This window comes from Kogia breviceps, chromosome 12, assembly GCF_026419965.1.
Source record: "Kogia breviceps isolate mKogBre1 chromosome 12, mKogBre1 haplotype 1, whole genome shotgun sequence".
Lineage (NCBI taxonomy): Eukaryota > Metazoa > Chordata > Mammalia > Artiodactyla > Physeteridae > Kogia > Kogia breviceps.
The window spans coordinates 52,671,119-52,696,650 of NC_081321.1; the positions used below are offsets into that span (position 1 = coordinate 52,671,119).

The 25,532-nt window shown below is 38.8% G+C and overlaps 1 protein-coding gene across 1 annotated transcript in view; it reads right to left on the reverse strand.

Moving 5' to 3' along the window:
- Positions 1 to 25,532, reverse strand: part of WIF1 (WNT inhibitory factor 1) — a 94,373-nt gene that overhangs the window by 40,891 nt on the left and 27,950 nt on the right. The window contains exon 3 of the mRNA XM_059080353.2: positions 4,358 to 4,466. Coding sequence (XP_058936336.1) covers positions 4,358 to 4,466 — 109 coding nt within the window. The remainder of the gene's footprint in view (positions 1 to 4,357; positions 4,467 to 25,532) is intronic.

Here is a 25,532-nt window from a genome sequence, read left to right on the forward strand (position 1 = left end):
AAAAAAGCCCCAAATTTAGCAGAAGGAAAGAAATCATAAAGATCAGATTAGAAATAAATGAAAAAGAAATGAAGGAAACAATAGCAAAGATCAATAAAAGTAAAAGCTGGTTCTTTGAGAAGATAAATAAAATTGATAAACCATTAGCCAGACTCATCAAGACAAAAAGGGAGAAGACTCAAATCAATACAATTAGAAATGAAAAAGAAGAAGCAACAACTGACTCTGCAGAAATACAAAAGTTTATTAGAGATTACTACAAGCAACTCTATGCCAATAAAATGGACAACCTGGAAGAAATGGACAAATTCTTAGAAATGCACAACCTGCCAAGACTGAACCAGGAAAAAATAGAAAATATGAACAGACCAATCACAAGCACTGAAATTGAAACTGTGATTAAAAATCTTCCAACAAACAAAAGCCCAGGACCAGATGGCTTCACAGGCGAATTCTATCAAACATTTAGAGAAGAGCTAACACCTATCCTTCTCAAACTCTTCCAAAAGATAGCAGAGGGAGGAACACTCCCAAACTCATTCTGTGAGGCCACCATCACCCTGATACCAAAAGCAGACAAAGATGTCACAAAGAAAGAAAACTACAGGCCAATATCACTGATGAACATAGATGCAAAAATCCTCAACAAAATACTAGCAAACAGAATCCAACAGCACATTAAAAGGATCATACACCATGATCAAGTGGGGTTTATTCCAGGAATGCAAGGATTCTTCAATATATGCAAATCAATCAACGTGATACACCATATCAACAAACTGAAGGAGAAAAACCATATGATCATCTCAATACATGCAGAGAAAGCTTTTGACAAAATTCAACACCCATTAATGATACAAACCCTGCAGAAAGTAGGCATAGAGGGGACTTTCCTCAACATAATAAAGGCCATATATGACAAACCCACAGCCAGCATTGTTCTCAATGGTGAAAAACTGAAACCATTTCCACTAAGATCAGGAACAATACAAGGTTGCCCACTCTCACCACTTTTATTCAACCTAGTTTTGGAAGTTCTAGCCACAGCAATCAGAGAAAATACAGAAATAAAAGGAATCCAAATCGGAAAAGAAGAAGTAAAGCTGTCACTGTTTGCAGATGACATGATACTATACATAGAGAATACTAAGGATGCTACCAGAAAACTACTAGAACTAATCAATGAATTTGGTAAAGTAGTAGGATACAAAATTAATGCACAGAAATCTCTGGCATTCTTATACACTATTGATGAAAAACCTGAGAGTGAAATTAAGAAAACACTCCCATTTACCATTGCAACAAAAAGAATAAAATATCTAGGAATAAACCTACCTAAGGAGACAAAAGACTTGTATGCAGAAAACTATAAGACACTGATGAAAGAAATTAAAGATGATACAAATAGTTGGAGAAATATACCATGTTCTTGGATTGGAAGAATCAACCTTGTGAAAATGAGTCTACTACCCAAAGCAATCTACAGATTCAATGCAATCCCTATCAAATGACTACTGGCATTTTTTACAGAACTAGAAAAAAGAATTTCACAATTTGTATGGAAACACAAAAGACCCCGAATAGCCAAAGCAATCTTGAGAACAAAAAATGGACCTGGTGGAATCAGGCTCCCTGACTTCAGACTATACTACAAGGCCACAGTAATCAAGACAGTATGGTACTGGCACAAAAACAGAAATATAGATCAATGGAACAGGATAGAAAGCCCAGAGATAAACCCACACACATATGGTCACCTTATCTTTGATAAAGGACGGAAGGAAACACAGTGGATAAAAGACAGCCTCTTCAATAAGTGGTGCTGGGAAAACTGGACAGCTACCTGTAGAAGTATGAAATTAGAACACTCCCTAACACCATAAACATAAATAAACTCAAAATGGGTTAAAGGGCTTCCCTGGTGGCGCAGTGGTTGAGAATCCGCCTGCCGATGCAGGAGACACGGGTTTGTGCCCTGGTCCGGGAAGATCCCACATGCCGCGGAGCAACTAAGCCCGTGAGCCATGGCCACTGAGCCTGCGCGTCCGGAGCCTGTGCTCCGCAACGGGAGAGGCCACAACAGTGAGAGGCCCGCATACCGCAAAAAAAAAAAAAAAAAAAAAAAAAATGGGTTAAAGACCTAAATGTAAGGCCAGACGCTATCAAACTCTTAGAGGAAAACATAGGCAGAACACTCTATGACATCAATCACAGCAAGATCCTTTTTGACCCATCTCCTAGACAAATGGAAATAAAAACAAAAATTAAAAAATGGGACCTAATGAAACTTAAAAGCTTTTGCACAGCAAAGGATACCATAAACAAGACCAAAAGACAACCCTCAGAATGGGAGAAAATATTTGCAAATGAAACAACTGACAAAGGATTAATATCCAAAATTTATAAGCAACTCATGCAGCTCAATAACAAAAAAACAAACAACCCAATCCAAAAATGGGCAGAAGGCCTAAATAGACATTTCTCCAAAGAAGATATACAGATTGCCAACAAACACATGAAAGAATGCTCAACATCATTAATCATTAGAGAAATGCAAATCAAAACTACAATGAGATATCATCTCACACCGGTCAGATTGGCCATCATCAAAAACTCTAGAAACAATAAATGCTGGAGAGGGTGTGGAGAAAAGGGAACACTCTTGCACTGCTGGTGGGAATGTAACCTGATACAGCCACTATGGAGAACAGTAGGGATGTTCCTTAAAAAACTAAAAATAGAACTACCATATGACCCTGCAATCCCACTACTGGGCATATACCCTGAGAAAACCATAATTCAAAAAGTGTCATATACCAAAATGTTCATTGCAGCTCTATTTACGATAGCCAGGACATGGAAGCAACCTAAGTGTCCACCAACAGATGAATGGATAAAGAAAATGTGGCACATATATACAATGGAATATTACTCAGCCATAAAAAGAAATGAAACTGAGTTATTTGTAATGAGGTGGATAGACCTGGAGTCTGTCATACAGAGTGAAGTAAGTCAGAAGGAGAAAAACAAATACCGTATGCTAACACATATATATGGAATCTTAAAAAAAAAAATGTCATGAAGAGATTAGTGGTAGGATGGGAATAAAACACAGACCTACTAGAGCATGGACTTGAGGATATGGGGAGGGCGAAGGGTAAGCTGTGACGATGTGAGAGAGTGGCAGGGACCTATACACACTACCAAATGTAAATTAGATAGCTAGTGGGAAGCTGCAGCATAGCACAGGAAGTTCACCTCTGTGCTTTGTGACCACCTAGAGGGGTGGGATAGGGAGGGTGGGAGGGAGGGTGACACAGGAGGGAAGAGATATGGGAACATATGTATATGTATAACTGATTCACTTTGTTGTAAAGTAGAAACTAACACACTATTGTAAAACAGTTATACTCAAATAAAGATGTTATTAAAAAAAATAAGGGAATGAGTAAATAAATTACAGTATGTTCATAAAACAGAATATTATAAGGGCATTAAAAATAATTTTGGAAAAATCTGTAATGACATGGTAAAATGCTTATGTTAAAATGTTAAAAGCCAAAACATCATTATGCAAGACCAAATACATAATATTACTACAATTAGTAAAAATATATATATACTCAATGTAACATAAGTTACATAAGTGATCTCTGTTTTTTTCTGAAAGTCATAAAACCTGGGCTCTAGTCTCAGCTTCACTGCTTATTACTAACACATGACTATGGGAAAGTCAGTTAAACCTCACAAGCCTCAATTTTCTAATTTGTAAAATGGAGCTGTAATTCAGGCCTTGACGCCCTCCCAGAACACAAATTAGATAATGCATGAACTGGTGTTTTGTAAGTTGAAAAGTTCTAAACAAATAACTGCATACTGGATTTTCTTAGTAGAGAAGGATGATTAGATCTGAAAGACTGAACCCCTTTTTCCTACTTTTCTATGTCTCCTCTCTACTTCAAATTCCTATTCAATACAATGTTCACTTAGGGGAAGTTTTTCTTGACTTGTCCCATTCTCTCTCGATCACTTACTTTGCATCTTTGCCACAATTATATGTACTACATTAATTCATACTTGTTGGCCAAGTATATCTCACATAGTGACTTTTTAAAATCTGGAATCATTTATGAACTGAGTTTTTAGGAAATTCTAAAACTTCCTTTTCTTCACGCCTATCCTAATCTTTTGCCCAAAGGAAATAGGGACATAACAACTGATTTGCCCTAAAATCAATAGATCTCTTCAGGAAAACATTCTGTAATCTCTCTGATGGGTGACATCTGGATCTAAAATATTATTCCCATTGCTATTATATTTTAAGTGTAAACCTTTCTCTGAGGCAAAGACCACCCACCTGATGCCTTGTGAGGCACTGTTCCCAGCAGAGGGACATTGACGGTTGGGTCTGCCATGATGCCTTTATCCAGGGAGCGCAAGGACAGGAATTCATAGAAGTATTCTGCCTACAACAAAAGGCATTGACAATCAGCACCATGGAAACCACAGAGAGTGGGAAGGCACTTCTCAATTCATCATCCCTCTGATGGAAGACTGACATTTTTCACTACAGGAATTCTGGAGCACGCGGTACTTAAAATATTGTGTAGGCATAACTCTCTCTTCTGGGTTTTAGAACTCTAGAATTAGACTCTGCTTGGAGAGAAGTGAGTCTTTAAAAATATTAATAACACATATCCAAGATATTCACAAGGTAGCCTTTTAGCTTAAAAGGATTGAGAAAACTTCTCTTAAGGAAACAGGTGATGTCAAAACAATCTTCAACTAGCCCTTAGAAAATCCATCTCAGCTTCTTGGGTCATTCTTTAATTCTTTTAAAATCTGACATGAATCTTTGACCAGAATTTGGAAAGATGTAATAAATAAGTGATAATGAAAGCAGCAACCTATTGGCAAAAAAAGACATGAAAGTCCAAAATTTAATTATCTTGGTGTGAACGTTTACTTTTCAGTATCATTCCCTGTGGAAGGTTTATATTTAACATCTCAATTTAATTATGGAGAGAAAAGTCTAAAAATGTAAAAACCACCTCTTCGATATGACAACAAGCCATAAAGCTTTACATTGTAAACATTTTCATTTTCCCACTGAGTCTAGTTGAGAAAATGATTCTTGCTACTTGAATGGCCATGAAATACTCAAAGTAGTGATGTATAATCTCACTGTAGAGCTTTGATGCTTAACTGATTCTCAGCTGGATTATTAAAATGGTTTCTGATGGAAACAATGTGTTCTTGCTTAAGAATAAAGAACAATCAATCAATAGCACAGATTCTGAAATGAAAGATAGGCAGAGTGAGTGGTTCTGCAGTTATCTGTAGAGATATCCAGAATTTGGATGTGTTAATTAAGTTGATTACATAAACATGGGTTAGGAAGAGGTTTAAAAAAGAATACAGCCTTTCTTATATGCAGTATAAAATTTATTTTCCAATGTGGAAGATATAGGGCAGTGGTTGAGAGTCCGCCTGCCAATGCAGGGGACACGGGTTCGTTTCTCAGTCTGGGAAGATCCCACATGCCGCAGAGCGGCTGGGCCCGTGAGCCATGGCCTCTGAGCCTGCGTGTCCAGAGCCTGTGCTCTGCAACGGGAGAGGCCACAACAGTGAGAGGCCTGCATACAGCAAAACCAAACCAAAACAAAACAAAACAAAAAAAAACAATGTGGAAGATATAAGAGATACATGGTAGACATTGACACAAATTTCTACCTTAAGTCACAATATCAATGTATTAGGCATTAAGGACTTTACCATGAGGGTGATAAATGCAAAAGGGTAATCTCAGCAGCTATAGGGACACTGTCCATGCCTGAAGTGAGTTGAAAAGCACTTGCAGGTTTCACTAGGTCCAAAGGGGCACCTTCACTGACCAAATTCCCACTGTAACTGCTTCTTTGAATTGTGGCAGTGGTTCCAGAAGACCACTGTGAAAGGTTCCCTGGGTGGGTAAAAAGAGTTGTGTGAATTAATTTTACTAAATTCATTCACTAGGAGGGCCCTGAGGATAAAGGGTCATAAGACAATTAATTCCTACCCTGTTTAAGGGAAGGATTGCAAGAATTCTGATGAAAGGAGTGTCATCAGGAAAGGTCATTCAATTGGAATGAATTCCTTTGAAAAAGAAAACATTATTTATGTCCCTTCAGGAAAACCAACGACTATTAAAAGTGGATTACTTCTTAGATGGCGTTTCATGAATCTAGGTGTTTTAAATAACTTCTACTGGCTGTGCTTCCTTCTATACTTCACTAGATAATATTTGTCATTCCCCTTTTTGTTCTAAAGCATATCATGTTTGGTATTATAAAGGCATTTAGCACTGTATGCCCTTGTAATTAATAACTTTTGGTTATTTATATTACCAAGTACAGTAATAGCAGCTAGCAACAATAACACAACAACCACTTGTGAAATTCCACATGCCAAAATATTTGAAATATTTGTATTTATAGTACATTTAACAATGGAAAAGAGCTGAGTGGACAGAGTGCAAATATGTTGAAAATAAAACAATTCAGTAGCTATATTGCTTCAAATAACACATAATGTTATCATTTGCTGCTCCATAATTATACCTTTCACATTATAAATTAAATCTGTTTATATGGATGATGTATTTTAAAATTGAATTTATAAAAACTAATATAATTTCAGTAAGTTTTAAAAATCATTTTTTGCATTAATAAGAAAAAGGATGATAGACTAGACACCAAGATTAAAACAATGACTGTGTAGGATTTTTTTTTTAATTGGAGTGTAATTGCTTTACAATGTTGTGTTAGTTTCTGTTGTACAACAATGTGAATCAGCTATATCCCACCCCTCTAGGTCATAACAGAGCACTGAACTGAGCTCCCTGTACTATGTGGCTGCTTCCCACTAGCTGTCTATTTTACACGGTAGTGTATATATGTCAATGCTACTCTCTCACTTCGTCCCACCGTCCCCTTCCCACCCTGCGTCCACAAATCCGTTCTCTACATCTGCGTCTCTTTTCCTGCCCTGCATGACTGTGTAGGATTGATAGTAACTGATTTTTTTCCTTTTTCTCTCTTTTCCAAATTTTCCACATGTGGTTCCATGCCTTTTATAGTGAAATAAATACACTTATTTAACAACAGACATTAATCATATACCCTGCTTTCAGTTCTGTGTGGCTGATGATAATCATTGGCTCTATTTGTATAAATCTCTGATCATAGTTGAAATATTCTTCTTGGGCTTCTATTTAGTGGGGCCAAGCTCATGTAACAACGTATTTAATCTCTTGCAGTCTCCCTGAAAGTGTGCTTCCAGAAAACAACACGCGGGGTTTTTTTGTTTTTCTTTTTTCTTGGGTACGCGGGCCTCTCACTGTTGTGGCCTCTCCCGTTGCGGAGCACAGGCTCCGGACGCGCAGGCTCAGCGGCCATGGCTCACGGGCCCAGCCGCTCCATGGCGTGTGGGATCTTCCCGGACCGGGGCACGAACCCGTGTCCCCTGCATCGGCAGGCGGACTCTCAACCACTGTGCCACCAGGGAAGCCCAGCACTCGGTATTTAAGCAGATTCTGAATGTCTCTTTCAAAAGCTTTTGATGATGTTCACAGAAAGTGGGGCTGAAAGAATTTCACTCAGTCCAGAAATATAACTTCATAGAACCTTTGGGTCTCCTGTTGTTGCTTTTGAGTGTGATCACGTAAAGTAGGTTGGGAAGCACAAATGCGCTATATTCAGTTGCAGAGAGTTTATAATTAGCATTGGCATGGCCTCACCACTGGATGCAGCTAGGTTTAATGAACTTCTCTGGCAAGCCAATACTCTGATCTTATCAGTCACAAATTTTACACTACAGGTTTTAGGGTGTCCCTTTGATTTCTTTGAGAATCAGTAAACATCATGGCTTTCCTACTACAGTTCTAAGACTATCACAAGGAACTGGTCACAACAGTTTCTTCTTCGGATCTTATCAGCAAAAGGCAGCTGCCAGAGAAAACCTTTTTACTTATTGGGCTTTCTTTTTAGAGATGATATGCTATAATCTCTAAAGTATATAATTTTCTTGATACCTGGTATATATTTTTCAAAAAGACTTGGTCCATGTTCATGTCCACTGCCTTCTTAAAAACTCCAACTTGAAAACCACTTAGAAATTGACCAACCCTTTGTCTGATCTCAACAGACTTCTTTCAAAGTTTCACTTTGTCACTATAAAGCAATCTATCAAAATCACCAATACCATATAAATATTTTTACAAATAAATTATCATCACCATGAGGTAGAGATGAAATATATTCCTCATTTAGCTTAAGGGCTTAAATATTTCCCTCAAAATCATAGAAAATGGCTGATGAAAGAGGTGATAGATTTATTAATGTCATAACTCCTAGACAGGACTTTCTGTTTTTACTTTATTTATAATAAACATTCTTAGTCCCAAAACTCTCTCCTGGAAAAACTTATTTGGGGGCAAATAAAACCTAAATTCTATGCCAAAGAGAACAGAGAGCTAGCTTTAAAGTTTGGGAATAAGTTTCACAAATTGCACATTTATTATTGAGATAAAAGTAACTCAGAACATGAACTGCAATGGGGAGGTGGCATGTTGGAGAGCATAAAACCTCTATTAGGTAAAAGTACATTCTGTTACATTAAACGACACTAGTGGAAACTCAGGTGGTGGTAACTAGGATGCTTATTGGGAAACACATGAAAGGATTGCCTTGTATTCAAACAAAGAATGGGTCTATTCAGAAGAATAATTCACTTCTAAATTAACTTGCTGAGAAATCTTGCTGGCCTGGTTTGCCACGCAGTAAATTTTCTTTTTATAGAGAGGTATAAAAGACACCCAAATATTATCAAGAAAGGAGGGCTGGAAGCCATTTAACTTGCTTCCAAGCAACTTGGCTGAATATTAGAGTTGTTCCTTCCAGAAGAGATGAAGACATCATTTAAACAGCAAAATTGGATAACTCATAAGGCCTTTGCTCTGGCACTCATTTTGGGGTAAACATGGAGAAAGCAAGCAGAGAATTGCATTAACCATTGGAAGGAATGGAGAGAATCCAGTATTTCTTTTCCACCTTTGAAGTTCTGAGTTTATGGTGTACGCTTAATCTAATAAGCACAATAATTGCAGGAACCTCTGAGTTAAGAATCAAAGGTTCTTCATAAAACCATGGTTCTCAAACCTCTTTTAACTTCATGTATTAACTTCATGGCCTAAGTGTTCATGGGAAAACTTAAACAATAAAGGTATCGTATTTGTCCCTCCAAAATTTTCAGGTGATTTAAAAATACAGAACAGGACTTCCCTGGTGGTGCAGTGGGTAAGAATCCTCCTGCCAGTGCAGGGGACACGGGTTCAAGCCGTGGGCTGGGACATGCCACAGAGCAACTAAGCCCATGCGCCACAACCACTGAGCCTGTGCTCTAGAGCCCGTGTGCTGCAACTACTGAAGCCCGCGCACCTAGAGCCCGTGCTCCGCAACAAGAGAAGCCACCGCAATGAAGAGCAGCCCCCATGCACCACAGTTAGAGAAAGCCCGCGCGCAGAAATGAAGACCCTACGCAGCCAAAAATATAAATAAATAAATTTTTAAAATACAGAACATACTGCCATAAAGTTTGAAATTTTACAAATAATTTTTGCTGAGTGTTCATTATACTCTATTCACTGTTCATTTAATTGTCACAACAGCCTACTATTATAGCATACAAGTATGTTCAGATTAGCCAGGCCCTGAGCCTGAGAATTACTAAAGGGATATAAAATAGCTCCTACACGGTATGTGAAATACAAGAAGAAATCTACTAAAATAAGCAAGAAAAGAAAATAGTTCAATGCTGAAGTCCCAAACAAAACGAATAAGCATGCCCAATGCTTAAAATAATCTGACACCTGAATGTCTGGACCAAAAATGACAGATTTCACGTTCTTCCTCGGCATTCTTCTTGTTACCTCTCTGCAAAATTTCATCCTTCAAATTCACAACTCCTTATCCTTGGATTCTGTGACAGTCTGCTGATTCTTGTCCCACATCTTGACTTTCCTGCATGTCCTTATTAAGTCTCCTCTCAGTTCACAGTCTCAGAAAAATCATTCGGACTCAAGCCTTAGCTCTTCATTCCTTACATTCTGCCGTAAAACTCCTGCACTTTCACAGGCCGAAGTACTGAATATTTCCTTCTGAGCAATGATGCTCAGCGCAAAGCATTTACACCACGTCATGGCGTGCTGTGTCAGCATGGAGCCTCATTCACCATCCCCACCTGATTTCTTTGCATCTGTCAACAGTATTATCATTTTTCCATAATAAAGGCACCAAACCTTAGAGTTGTTTCTTGCCTCTCCCGATAGCCAGGCACCAAAATCTTATCCTTTCTCTTTTTGTAATCTTTTTTTAAAACATCTTTATTGGAGTATAATTGCTTTACAATGGTGTGTTAGTTTCTGCTTTATAACCAAGTGAATCAGTTATACATATACATGTGTTACCATATCTCTTCCCTCTTGCGTCTCCCTTCCTCCCACCCTCCCTATCCCACCCCTCTAGGTGGTCACAAAGCACCAAGCTGATCTCTCTGTGCTATGCAGCTGCTTCCCACTAGCTATCTATTTTACGTTTGGTAGTGTATATATGTCCATGCCACTCTCTCACTTTGTCACAGCTTACCCTTCCCCCTCCCCATATCCTCAAGTCCATGCTCTAGTAGGCCTGTGTCTTTATTCCCGTCTTACCTCTAGTTTTAGATTCCATATATGTGTTAGCATACGGTATTTGTTTTTCTCTTTCTGACTTACTTCACTCTGTATGACAGACTCTAGGTCCATCCACCTCACTACAAATAACTGTTTCGCTCCTTTTTATGGCTAATATTCCACTGTATATATGTGCCACATCGATTCTGTCTCTTCCTTTTATTCCAACTGCTCACCCTAACCCAACCTTTATTTCTTCAAGGTGGCATTACTGTAACATTTCTGAAATATCCTTCCTCTCTGCTTCTTTAAAATATCTGCCATAACATAAGCCAATATATCTAATGAAAACATCATTTTTTAATTGAAGTATAGTTGATTTACAATATTGTGTTAGTTTCAGGTGCACCACATAGTGATTCAGTATTTTTGCAGATTATATTCCATGATAGGTTATTACAAGATAATGGGTATAATTCCTGGTGCTACACAGTATATACCTGTTGCTTATCTATTTTATATATAGTAGTTTGTATTTCTTAATCCTCTCTTGCTAATTTGCCTCTCCCCCCTTCCCTCGCCCCTTTGGTAACCACAAGTTTGTATTCTATATCTGTGAGTCTGTTTCTGTTTTGTATATACATTTATTTGTATTATTTTTTTGATGTGGACCATTTTTAAAGTCTTTATTGAATTTGTTACAATATTGCTTCTGTTTTATGTTTTGGCTTCTTGGCGGAGAGGCATGTGGGATCCCAGCTCCCCAACCAGGGATTGAACCCCCGCCCCCCACATACACACACTGGAAGGTGAAATCACAACCACTGGACTGCCAGGGAAGTCCCTGTGTTAATTTTTAGATTCCACATATAAGTGATACAAAGTATTTTTCGTTGTCTGACTTATTTCAATTAGCATAATATTCTCTAGGTTCATCCACACTGGTGCAGATGGCAGTATTTCATTCTTTTTTACGGTGGAGTAATATTCCATTGTATGTATAAACCACATCTTCTTAATCCAATCATCTGTTGGGCACTTGGGTTGTTTCCATGTCTTGGCTATTGTAAACAGTGCTGCTATGAACATAGGGGCTCATGTATCTTTTTGAATTAGTATCACTTTTGCCACATCACAATCCTTTCCTGTCTCTCTTTATCTCCAGGATAAGGCCTTTACCCTGTTTGAATGTCCTCCACAATTTGGGTCCACCTTTCCTTTATTTCTTATGACTCCCCAACAGGGATACACTGATGGACCTCAACTGGTCTGCTCTGTACATACCGGAGCCACACCTGTATTCCAGTGTTTTGGCCTATACTGACCTGTGATAGGACTTAAACCAGCCTGGCCCTTAAACATGTACCGCCATGTATTATTATGAGACTTTTCACATGTGTATATCATGTATTGTCATATACATTTTGGATTCTTTGTGTTGAGGATGGGATTATTTTTTTTTTCCAGAACTCTACTGGAGATTCACTCAGCCTTGTGCATAGCACAAGGTATTTAATAAATATTTGCTGAATGAATGAATGACCTACCAAGAAACATCCAGATGCGTAAGCCTACTGCATTCCAGAACACACTGTTGTGGTGAAGTGGCATTAGCCTCTGATTCTACTGATAGGCAGCAGCTTCTCTGTTTTGGCAATTGCTAAATTACTTTTATGGGTCAAAAGATTCTCTTTTACTTTGCTGTGTGGCAGTCACTGCAGCATACATAGAGAATAGAAAACATTTTAGAAGAAAAGAGCAATCAAACAAACATTGACATTTGATATCCAGCCAATCTGGGCATAGTTTGTAACCGTTTTATGCTTGTTTGGGGACAAAACCTTGGCAATCAGGCTCCCAGAAGGAATATAAGCAAATTGTGTAAACAAGGTCCAGTTCTGAAACATGACTGTCCAGTGCTCTTCTGGTTCATATTTCCCACTTGCATCTCTCCTATAAGTTACATATATATACTTAAAATGACATGTAATATATATAATTTTAAAAGTTTATAAATTTTGTAAAATTGTATAAATTTACATAAATTTTGCATTCTGTAAGTTACAATATGCAATTGCCAATGTCACTGAAATATCAACAATGACTTTTTTCCTGGTTTCTTTTGAAACTGGCCCTAAGAGGAACTTGTTTCAACAACAACAAGAAAAAGCACCTTCTCATGCAGAGTAGTTACTTAATTATGTCGCTGGGTTGGATTAAATTGACATTGAAATTAACATTTTTAAGGAGAGAATTTCAATCAGCCTAGATCTTCTGTTCTAGTAATTGTTTTTATACACACTAGAGTAGACCACAGTCAGTGGGCTGGTTGAGGGAGTGAAGTTATTGGAATATAATGGTAATAGTAAAACTTAAAGTCCAAGTAAACACACCCGGGACCACAAGAGTTTCGTAAACTAAAACTGGCAGGAGATCACACAGTTTGGCTTCACATGAATCTGAAATATCTAAGACATTTTCCATTTTTTCCTCCTAGGGTTTGGAACCATCATCGCTCATGCAAACCAGAAACAGACCCGGTTATCTGACAAATCCCTGGCTAGTCACTCTCTTTTAAGATTCCTAAAGATAGGAAAGCAATTCAAGAGAGCTATATTGCTATTTTGTATTAGATAAAATGAAAAGTTAGGTTTTGTTTTCTTTTTAATTTTTTTGAGGGAGGGGTATAACAAGGCAGCAGAAAAGCAAAGCATTAGAGAATGGAAAAGGTTTTTTTAAAGTTCTTTTGAAGACTGAAAAAAAGGGTATCAGTATAAAGACCACGTAGGCTCTAAACAAAATACAAACCGGTTCAGCACACAATCACCAGTATGCCAAAATTTTCCTTGGAAAGAGCAATGTTGGTAGGGTAGGAGATAGATGGGCCCCTGGGCTGGATGGCTGGTGTTTGTCAGGTGGAGTAAAATTGAAGCTTTGTTCTCACCAGACACTCCAGAAGCTGAGCTCTGCTGAAGTAAAGAGATAAGATGACCACTGCTGAGGTCAAGGAAAACTTCCCTGTCTGCACACGCACAGGAAAGCTCCTTGGGGGTGAAAAAGGGAGGGTGCGCCACCCCATGATAAGTGTGGACATACACCCCACAGGCCTCTGTGGTGGGATCCGTCATAGCAAAAATTTGTGCACACATGTTGGGGAGGATCCTAGGACCAGCCAAGTGTGGAAAATAGAACAAGATAATTGTCCAAAGGTAAACAAAGACCCGGAAGGACTGTCCTATATAAGTGACTTAAATCACCTCTTTACTGCACTCCTCATTAGAGAGGACGCCTGTACCCTTTCTCTCTGGGTGTGTATTTCTGCCTTGCTTCTGTCTTAAATAAACAGACTCCTTACCTGTGTGCTCTCCTACATGTTATGCTGTGTCTCTGATTATAAACTTTGTACCTGTTTTTACCTCCTTGAAACATTCTTGCTTTCAAATGGGGATAAGAGCCAGGGAATCTTTGTCTTTAGCCTCTAGCTCCTGGTGGTCCAGCGGTTAGGATTCCTGTTTTTTTTTCATCCAGGCTAGCTGGGTTCAATTCCTGGGCATTGAACTAAGATCTCTCTTCAGGACCGCTCACTGCTGCCTCTCTGAGATCATCGACAGCAGTGGGGTTTCTGAAAGCTTCATTTCTTTTTATTCCTCAAGGCTTCTGGGACAAGTACCTCCTTCTCAGAATAAGCCTGCCCTAATTCAAGCATTTGCATAGTTATGGGTCAGTGCCAACCTAAAAACTGGGCGGCAGGAAGAAGGACTGTATTGGGCAATATTGCGTGGGGTAAGGTAAGGGACTGAGGAAAGAAAACATCATTACAAGTGGTGCAGCTGGCACCTTGAGGGCTAGGGACAGTCTGTCTATACAGGAGGTATGGGGAAAAAAAACAGTGTGGAGGAGCTCAGGAGCATAGCTACAATGTCTCCTGGACACTAAGAATAATTTTGGGAGACCATGGAAGGGCTAATAAAGCAGCAGTATGAATGCAAGTGTTCTAAGGCGATGGGAGAGTGAGAGTTCAGTTCTGACAAAGGAAAAGGAATACGTTTTCTATTTTTTCCTTCACATCTCAAGGAATATTTCTTTTCCTAAAGCTTCAGAAGCAGTCATCGGGTATTCACTCATGGAGGTGGTGGGTGGGAGAGAATGTGCTAAGAGCTATTTCTCTAATAATAATTTAGAAACCGCGCCAAGTACCCTTACACCTCGTTTATTCTTTATCAGTATCTCATCCCCTTATTCTCTTTCACATAATTCACTTGGTCGTATATTTCAGTGTATCACATTTTTGGGGGGCAGAATGACACTTATAAAGTGTACCAATAAATTTGGGTAGTACATATAAGTAGCTCAAAAGAGGCAAAGTTAATATTCCATTTCTTTCAGAGTTGTTTATAATTTATCTCTAGAGGTATATATTTATTACATTCTATTCTATTCTATTCTAGTGTTTGAAATTTTTAATGGACTTAGAAATGTCAGGAGATAGTCTCAGTGATGGCTTTTAAAATATTTAATATTAGGTCATATTTTTTTCTTAGCTTAAGCTTCAGGTAAAGAATTGCTTCTGCAATTCTTTAATTTTTTTTTTATTGAATCCACATGGACAGTATTAACTTCTTTGATAAAAACCAGAAAAGACATGGGCTTCCCTGGTGGTGCAGTGGTTGAGAGTCCGCCTGCCTATGCAGGGGACGCGGGTTTGTGCCCCGGTCCAGGAGGATCCCACATGCCGCGGAGGGGCTGGGCCCGTGAGCCATGGCCGCTGAGCCTGCGCGTCCGGAGCCTGTGCTCCGCGACAGGAGAGGCCACAACAATGAGAGGTCGCGTACCACAGATAAAACAGACTTTCTCCCTTAACTTTGTTTTAAAAAAATGCATCAAACTAACTTGTTAATGGTTATGAGATATGCCTTAATTTGACTTCTTTGTTCATATCATTTCAATTTCATATATCAGAATACTATGTGACAAGATATCCTCCAATGGCCAGTTGTTCTGTTCCTACCTAAGAGCCAAAGAGAAAAAAAATCTGTAACCTCATAATTAGATTTTCAAAGTCCAAAATTTAGAGAACTAGTCTTACTAGCAAAAGAGTCAAATAATAGTCACCACTATAAATCCTTTTATACTTCAGAAAAAGCCATTGCCTCGAACATACAGCACAATTAGCCCTTTAAATCTTCTAAGCTCCTCTGGATATTTGCTGTCATAAAATTGTTAGTCATCCATGCACCAATCATCTCTCTTTAAGAAAAAGAGAAACAGAACTGAAGCAATTTCCTGGAGACTACTGATGCTGAAAACCCATAATCTGAGGACTGGCTAAGTCTATGTGGCCAACTCCAGTCGTCTGCGAGGACCCCTGAGCAATTCTTTTAAACATCCCTAGTTTCTCCCTTCTCCTACACACAATTCCATAGGTTCCCCCAAGTCCTCTGCCCCATTCCTGCTTGTCTTCACTCAACTGATGACAATATCTTATCCACAATGAAAACAGAGACTGCTAGATAGAAATTCTCTCAACTTTCCTCCGTCTACCTACAAATAGGCCACATCCACATTCCATCCTGCTTCCTTCCCACATCCTCTGAGACTGGCTCCATCAATAATGTTATCTTCTTTCATCTATAATAAGGTGATGGAAAGGTTAAAAACCCAACCCTGTGCCTACCATGCTATCTTTCTTCCTTCCCATTATTATGATGCTTCCAGAGGAGGCTATACTTGTAGACTTGGTTTTCTTGCCCATCGGTCTTCAGCTCACTAGAGTATGGCTTTTTCTCTCATTACTATTAAAATGTTTTCCTAAAAGGTCACTGATGACTTCCAAGTTGTTAAATCCATTGAGCACTTTTCTGCCTTAATCTCTCCTGTATTCTCTTAAATTTTTTAACACAATCAACTTCTCTCTTTGACCTATACATAGCAACAATCTGGGTTTTCTGTCTCCTTCTCTGATCAGTCTTTCTCTATGACCTTCACATGCTTCTCTTTTTATAACTGCACCTTACAACGAGTTTGGAATGTGGGCCCATACACCATTAGAGAATCCATAGCTTTTGTGTTTATATGTATATGACTACTCTGGGGGGAGAGTAGACCCTAGCTTTTATCACATTCTTAAAGGAGTCCATGACTCAAGAAAAAAAAAAAAAGTTAAGAACCACTGCCTTCAAGGTTGATGCTTCCAGGATACAGCTTCTGGTCTACTCTTCTTGCTTTTGCTCTCTTCTTGGGGTATCTTAATTGTTTCTATGTCTTCGATTTACACCTACATATCCATGATCTCCAAATTTTAATCTCCAGTTTTCACCCTTCTTCTGAGCTCTAGATTCATATCGACAGTTGTCTACCAGACATCTACCCTTGGACTTAACATGCCTGAACCAAACTCATTATCTTCCCAGTGAACCTGTTCACTTATATGTCTTTAGACAGCAAGCACTCTATAACCAGTGGCCCAAGCTATAAACGTGGCAGTCTTTTTAGACTATTCTTTCAACACCCACCTACACAAACTTTCATTGATTTATCAAATCTATTCCCTTCTTTTCTTCCCATTGTTACGACCAAAATTCAGACATATCTCACTCATGCTCCTGTAATTGTCCCTCAACAAATCTTCCTATTAATGAATGACCTCCAGATGTATCCCCTCCAATCCACATTATCATCCAGTTTTTCATTATGAATGCCAGCTGGACCACATCACCGCTCCCACTTAAAACCCTTAATAATTTCTAACCACAAGGAGGAGTTCAGCTACAGCTTTGTATTGGGCTCTGCCCACCAGCCTCTTCTCTCATGTCTTTCCTCACAAGGTATTGATCTGGTCACAGCAAGCTTTGAATCCACTGAGCTGCCATGCTCTCTCATGAACCCTGCTCCCTCCTCTACACTTGGAATGTCTACCTCTGCCCTTGTCCACCAGGCAAGGTCCACCTTGACTTACCTCTCCAGACTCAAGTGAAATGTCACCTCTTTGGTAAAACTTTTCCACTCCAGATGCTTCTTTCCTGTACTCTTCCTTATCTTTACTATTGTATTTATGCTAACAATCTATTTACTTGTCTTTGCACTCTCCTCTAGGCAGAGGATCTTGTCTGTTCTTATTTGAATCCCCGGTGACTAATATATTTTTTGTGGCTCAAAAATGATTATAAAAAAACAGATACAAGCTTTAAGTCCAATTAGTCATCTTAAAAATAACAGGTAAATCATGTCTTACCATATCTAGTCCAAGTCATGAAATTTCTGACTTTAAATGAAACAGAAGCCCCAGTATACTTGTGAAGCTTTGATTGAGAGAGGTAGACTGGAATTCCAGTCACAAGTCAGCAGGAAATGGGTGACAATGAGGCCACACACAAGAAAACTAAGCTGCCCCTGAGCTGGCCCTCCACTGAGACAGCTAGCAGTCCAAATAACACCATCCAGATGCTGGGGTGAATTGGGGTGAGACTTGGGCTACAGTCAGACCAACTTGGCTTGAATTCTAATTCCACTACTAACTAGCTGGCCTTGGGCAAAATCTTAGCCTCTTATTCATTCAACACATATGTATTGAGTGTGCCAGACACTAGGCTTTGTGTATGCCTACAATGCCAAGGATGAGTAAAAACAGATCTAGTTTTTGTCCTTATGATGGAGTTTGCAGGCTGGAAGGGGGTTGATCATTAACCAAATCATTAAGACTGTGATAAAGTACTTCAGAGGAGAAGTATGTAGAGCTTTGAGAATATGTAATTTGACTTAGCTGGGGGTCAAGAAAGGCTCGCCTGAGGTCTGCTGAATGCACGGAAGTTAAACAGGTGAAAGAGGGAGCAGTATTTTCGGCAGAGGAAATATCAGGTGTGTAAGCTCTGACAGGACTTTGGCAAGCATGAGGAACTGAAGGGAGGCCAGAGCCTATTTTCTAGCACTATTGCAAGGATTAAAATAAATAATGTGTGTAAAGTAGATAGCCAATGTTGGCACATAGTAAGCATTCAAAAAATAGTAGGATTAATATTCAAGTCCCTTATTGATGGGGTATGGCAGCAGTTTCTAGACAGTGGGAGAACCCATAGGTAGAAGGAAGCAGTCTGAGGATTTCTGGGTGTTTGGGGCTGGAGGAGTGTGATCAAGAGGGTTCTCACAGTCCTGAAGGACATCAGCCATGTGCTGTGGTTATAGGGAGAAGAGTTCAAAAGGAGAGCAGCGGCTGTGAAAATAGTCTAAAAAACTTTTCCTTTTCTGCTTATTGCAGACATGGGTTTATAGTTCAGGTTATCCTATGTAGGCAAAATTGCCATTACCTTATTTCTTTAGCTTTAAAACAAGTTAGAAATGTCTTTTCAAACTATTAATTTAGAGGGCAGAAGAACAAGTATGACTACACCACAGAGATGTAATCAGAAATATCTAGGCTATGGGAAACCCTATATGCCAAAAACCTAGTCTTCTCAACAAAAATTTGAAGAAATTTAAAAATGAGAGCAGTGGAGGGGAAACATAGATTAAAAGAGACCTAAAAGACTTATCAACCAATCACAATATGTGGACCTTATTTTTGAATCCTCATTCAAATAAACAAACCTTTAAAAATGTATGATGTTTATGAGAGATAGTTGGAAATTTAAACACTAACTGGATATTTGTTTGTATTAGAGAATTATTTTTAATCATTTAATAGTGTGGGTTTTTTTAAGTTATCTTTATAGATACATACTAAATACATTTGTGGATGAAATGATACGATACCTGAAATTGTTTCAAAATACTATGGGAAGGGGAAGTAGTTGGGGAGTACACATGAAACAAGACCGGCCATGAATGAATAATTCTTGAATTTGGGTGACAGATACACGGGTGTTCATTTTTCTATTCTGTCTATATTTCTTTGTTTGTTTTTACATTTTCCATAATAAAAGCTTTTTAAAAAAGAAAATGAAGTCTCATACTGGCATCTATGTTGACTGGATAACCTTCAATTCACTTAGAATAACATATCCCAAGCGCTACGGCAATGCTTCCCCTCTGGCCGGACGCTGGTAACTAAGGCTCCCCACCTGCTCCAGACACACTAGCTTCCTGCTGTTTCCTCAACATGCCAGGTATATTCCCACCTGAGGAGCTTGGCACTAACTATTCTTTCTGTTGTGATGCTCTTGCCCCAGATATCTGCACAGCTTGCTCCCTGAGTTTTATTCCGGTTTCAAGTAAAATGTCATCCAAGCAGCCTTGCTCGTTCATCATCTCTGAAATAGCAACACCCACCATGCATATTCTTATTTTCTGCTTTAATTTTCCACATAGCACTTATCATCACTTGATATATGTCCATTTAAACTTTTAAAAATTATGCCTCCTATTCACCACATGGAAAGTAAGCTCTATGAGGGCCAGCACTTTACGTCTTTTGTTCACTGCTGCATCCCTGGCACCTAGAGCAGTGCCTGCCACATGGAAAGTGCTCAATCAATATTCACAGGATAAATGAAAGAAGGAATAACTAAAGAAAGATCCACTAAATACAATGACGTATTCTTCTGTGCATGTTTCAATTTGGAAACGTTTTTATGAATTAATTGCAATTAATTTACTTTAAAACCTTTGCCATCATCAGAGCTGTTGGCTGAAACTGATCCCTAGGATAAAAGGCAAGATATAGAAAAATCAAACATACTTTTGGAAATATAAGCACAGTATAATTTAACCACAGTACCATTTTACTTATTGTCTGATTTCTTTCCATTCAAATTGCAATATAGGAAATTGGTTGTATGGGATGAAACACTGGATTTAATTTAAGCAGAAGAAAATACAGTCGGTCAACCAACCATGGATGAAATTGGATGAAACTGCCGATGCTAAACCACAGATACAGAGGGTCGACTGTATTCATTGCACTGAGCCACTTTATATACTAAGGGATGGAGCATCCTCGGATTTGGGTATTTGTGTGGGCTTTTGGAACCAATACCCTGTGTATACCGACGGATGACGGTACTCTTATATTCTTAAGTAAGTTCAGGCAAATAGTATTACTATCAGAGTTTCTCTAAGACAAAAATTAAGACTTCTGTAGCTCTTGCCTTGTTTAACACTGTATTATACACTAGACAACATAGGTAATAAATACTACTGACTTAAACCAGTACTTAAAAAAATTATCTGTTGTTTTTGTCAGAAAAGGCTCTATATCAATACAAGTAGGTGAATATGAGTGTGAGGAAAACTTGTAAATAATTGAACAAATATCTTGGGGAAAAGCAAGCCAGCAGAAAGAATAGTTAGTGCCAAGTCCCTCAGGTGGGATGGTACCTGGGACAATCAGGAAACAGCACGGAGGCCAGTGCGGCAGGACCGGAGTGGATAGGGCACTGAGATTCTGAGCACCTGGCTGGAGGGGAAGCATTGCCCTGTCACAGGCAAAGGGGTCAGATCCTCCCAGTGGAGGAACCCAGGAAAGCTGCTCGTAAGAACAATATCAGCTCTAAACATCCTCTGGGGCCAGTTAAACACTGTGGGTGACATCAACACCCTGCCGCTTATCTCCTCTCACTTCTTCGTGCTCGCCCCGCCCCAGCCTGTACCTCCTTGCCCCAGTCTAGCCTTGGAGGAGTGGGAAGTGGTCTAGTGAGAAGAGTCAGCCGTGGTGCCTTCCAGGTCACAGCTAAGGGAGAAGAGGAGTTTTAACTATGAATAAAGATCAGAATTTTTACTACTATATAGAAATGGATTTTTTAATTACTGAAATGAGAATAGCCTTAGCACTAAAATACTCAGAGCACATTTTATATCTCTGGCTGACTAGTGAAATTCCAGGATCTGCCTGATGATTCATCCAAAGGCTCAGGAGAAAGAAGCCTACATAGTAAGTTTGGAGGTGCTGCTGTGAAAAAGATAGTTCTGTGGCGTTTTGCTTGTTTAGTGTAATAGCTTTAAGCCCTTAGATTCTTACAGGAGGATTTTTAAGAGCCAAAGACAGGGCAGTATATTTTCCATCTGAATATTAGCCAACCTCACGGCCTCTCTATTTTGCCCACTTAAAACATGTCAGAATATTAGGGCCAATCTGAAACTTCCCTTGTTACTTTTTAATTGTTATGTTACATATTCACTTTCTCATTTCTAAAAATTATTTCCTGTAGATTATTTATTTAGTACTTGCAGTTCCTCTTCGTAGAGGTAAACCTAGTTAACGATAATCACTCTTTTCCAAAAGCACAGTGAATGACAGTGCTTTACAGTTAAGCAGTTTGAGGCAGATGCGAGCAGACACCACGGTTAGTCAAGCTGATTCATTTAAAAAAAAAAAAAAGGCACATTAAAGCTGAATCAACTGTCATCTTTTAGTGATGACTGTTGATCTGATGTGATGAGACAAAGTTCATGCACGTGGATGGGTCGATTCTGTTCCCGGATGGTCTGGGACATCGTTAACTCATACAGACTGATTCTGGGCCTGGTTCAAACTTCTAAGCCTTTGTTCTTGGGGCTCAGAGGACGGCTTTGAAGTTCAGGATAAAGCTCTTCTAACACACCATTACCAAAGAATAACCTTTTGATTATGATCTCATGAAAGTATAATCAATAACTTACATAAGTTAAAACCATGGCAAACAGTGATGGTCCTGTAATTGGACCTTTATGAATTCCATATGTTACAATCTCTGTATTAGCTATCAGTCTTGCATAATACATATATCTCTTCCCCAAACATAGCCATTGAACTTTCTTAAAAGGCCATGAAACTTTTCACAGCTACTGAAAAGAGTTCAGCCTTGAACTCTTCAGGCCCTTAAGCTAGTGTGTGGGTACCTAACGGGCAGGAATTTTTGGAAAGCTTAAAAGGATACTTCCCGCAAATCCAATAGACACTCATTTGTGCAAAGCAATTTAATCAGAGCCAGTAACTTTTTACTTAACTGCATGACTTGTGTGCTTTAAAAAAATATATCAGGGGAATAAAAGACTTTTCCAACAAATCACCGTTAAAATATAAACGGAAAATATATTCATTTAGCAAAAGGCATGCTCTCATGTGAAGCTCTCAAATGACTGGGACCTGGCTAGGAAGCCATATGTCATTATCTACATTATCTAAGATTTATATTTACTTCTATCTCTCTCTCTAGTTGAACTAAGTTACATTTTTACTAAATTTAAAATGTGGGTGTTTAGTGTAGCTTAATTAGCTTCACTTTGGGAGGAAGAGCAGTAAGCATGCAAGAGAAAAGAAGATTTGGGAAGAAAAGTACCTAATCCAGGGCCATGGCAGCTAAAAACAAACACAAAAACCCCAAAACAGAGTTTTCTGATCTGTGTAAGAGACAAAGAAGAAGTGTAAATTGAAGGAACACTTAATGACAGAATAAAAGATATCCAAAGAAAGATTAGCCCCATCTTTTTGTACTGAACACCAGACCTTTAGAGAGATAAGCATATAAAGTAAAGAGAGGACACATCAAAGGAATTATTATGGCATCTTGACCCCCTCCCTCACAACTATTACAACCCCTGCCCCAGTGTCACCTATTCAGTTTTGTTACCTGTTATCACGATTTTTTTCTTTTGGAACATATTTGAAAGTTGGAAACCTAATTTCCAGCAAATATATATGCCTTTAGAGTCCTTAGTTCAAAAGAGCACTGCTAAATCTTTGTAACTCTACTGTTACTATATAGAACTTCTCCACTTGCAAATGTGTTACAAGCTTTCAAATTAAAATTTGAATTACTGACTCACAATGCATTCATTGTACCCATCTACAGAGAAATGTGATATTTGGCTTCATATCTATTTGATTATAATTCCTAGAGGCTGAGACCATAACTATTTACCAATTTCTTTTCAATGGTCCAATGTCATTTTATAAAATGTGTGTGTGTGTGTGCACACGCGCGCACACACACACACAAAGGGTTGACCAAAGAAGACCAGTAACATCAAACGGAAGAAGGATCAGGCTTTTTTGTTTTTAACATCTTCAGCTTGACAGTTTTTTTGTGTGTGTGTGTGCGTGGTACGCGGGCCTCTCACTGTTGTGGCCTCTCCCGTTGCGGAGCACAGGCTCCGGACGCGCAGGCTCAGTGGCCATGGCTCACGGGCCTGGCCGCTCCGCGGCATGTGGGATCTTCCTGGACCGGGGCACGAACCCGTATCCCCTGCATCGGCAGGCGGATTCTCAACCACTGCGCCACCAGGGAAGCCCTCTCTTTTAAGAAAATATCAGTGAGCTAGTTTTGGTCCCCAGTTGTGACAGAGAATAACACACTACATAAAGAGGCATAGAAATAGGCCAATGGGAAAACTGTATGGATGCAAATCAGCAGAGCTGATATGATCTGAATCATGATTTGTGTGAATATGTGGAAATTAAAAAGCACTGAGAAATGGGTCTCCTGTATTCAGGAGGGAAAAAAAGGATGGCTCTGGAAATTATAGACTGGTCAGCATCAATATCTCTTTTAATACCTAAAAGAATAATATCAACACAGAGTCACATGACACAAACAGTGCCTGACTAAACTGATGTCCTTCCTCAAAAGAGAGGACAAGAAGCAACAGAGTGAGTCCACCTCTGTTTCAAAATTGCTATTGAGTCCTTCCCACAGTTGGGACCTCCAGCCTTTCTACCATTCTATGGGATGACAAAACAATCAAATTAAGAGCCACACCGAAAGCATAAACCTATGTCAGCCTGGTCTGCATACTGGATGGTATGCAGACCATGGTACCAAGACCATTCAGAATGGTCTTGGAAAACCAACCTATTAGATATTCTTATTAGTGACTTTTATAAACAAAATATGAAGTTGCTCACAAAAGCTGTAGACTTTCTTAAATTAAGTAGATTTTAATACTCTAGAAGACAGAAATATCCAAATCTTAACCAATTAAAATACAACACTATTAAAACTAAAAAAAAAATATGCCAACCACTGAAGCATACTGGGGCATACTGGGGCAACTGAAACTAGGCAAATCAATCTAGAAAACCATAGTTTATCATAACCTGGATTTGAGTAAGCAATTTTATGCCATCTGAAAAAAGTCAACTTGATTATGAAACTTATTGTGTGTAAAATCCTTCCTTCATGCCATGCATTAGATATAATACTATTTTAAATGATATGAATGAATCCCAAGGATTCAGAGCATACCAAAAGCTTATTAAAACCATTTAAAATGGCTTATGAAGGACTGTTTTTGAAAATTAAGTATCCAGATTGATTACTTTTCTAATTTTGTTTTTGTCTTTAATTCTTGGTAGGTTTTTTGTTGTTGTTGTTGTTGTTTGTTTGTTTTTGTTCTTTGTTTTACATATCAGTCTGGAAAACCAGTCTCTGATTTCAGTGAATTTTTGCTACATGGCTGTTCTCAAGTCCTTAAAGGAACAACAAAAAGAAATGAGATTTCACTGTAGCAAGTAAGATTCTGGATGGATAGAAAGTGAGGGCCATCAACATGATGAAAGCTGGAGAGCTAAACTGACAGGTGAGTTTTTACACAGGGCACTTAAAAATCCGCCCTGCATGCTTTCTGTGAGAGGCTGAGATTCCTTCCAGCTCTACTAATCTACAGTTGACCTTGAAAGTCTCTTCATTCACAAGCAGCCTCCCTGTCAACATTTCCTCCCCACTCCTCATGCTCTGGACTGGTGCTTTGCCTACTTCTTGTTTCGACTTTTTCCACTCCCAAACTTTATCATTTGTTCATGCTTCTCTACATCACTCTTTCTAATTCCTCCAAAATTGCTTTGTTCTAAAAAAAAAAAAAAAAATCAAACCTTCCATAACATTTATTTCTGAGTTATCTCCCTCCCACAGAACTC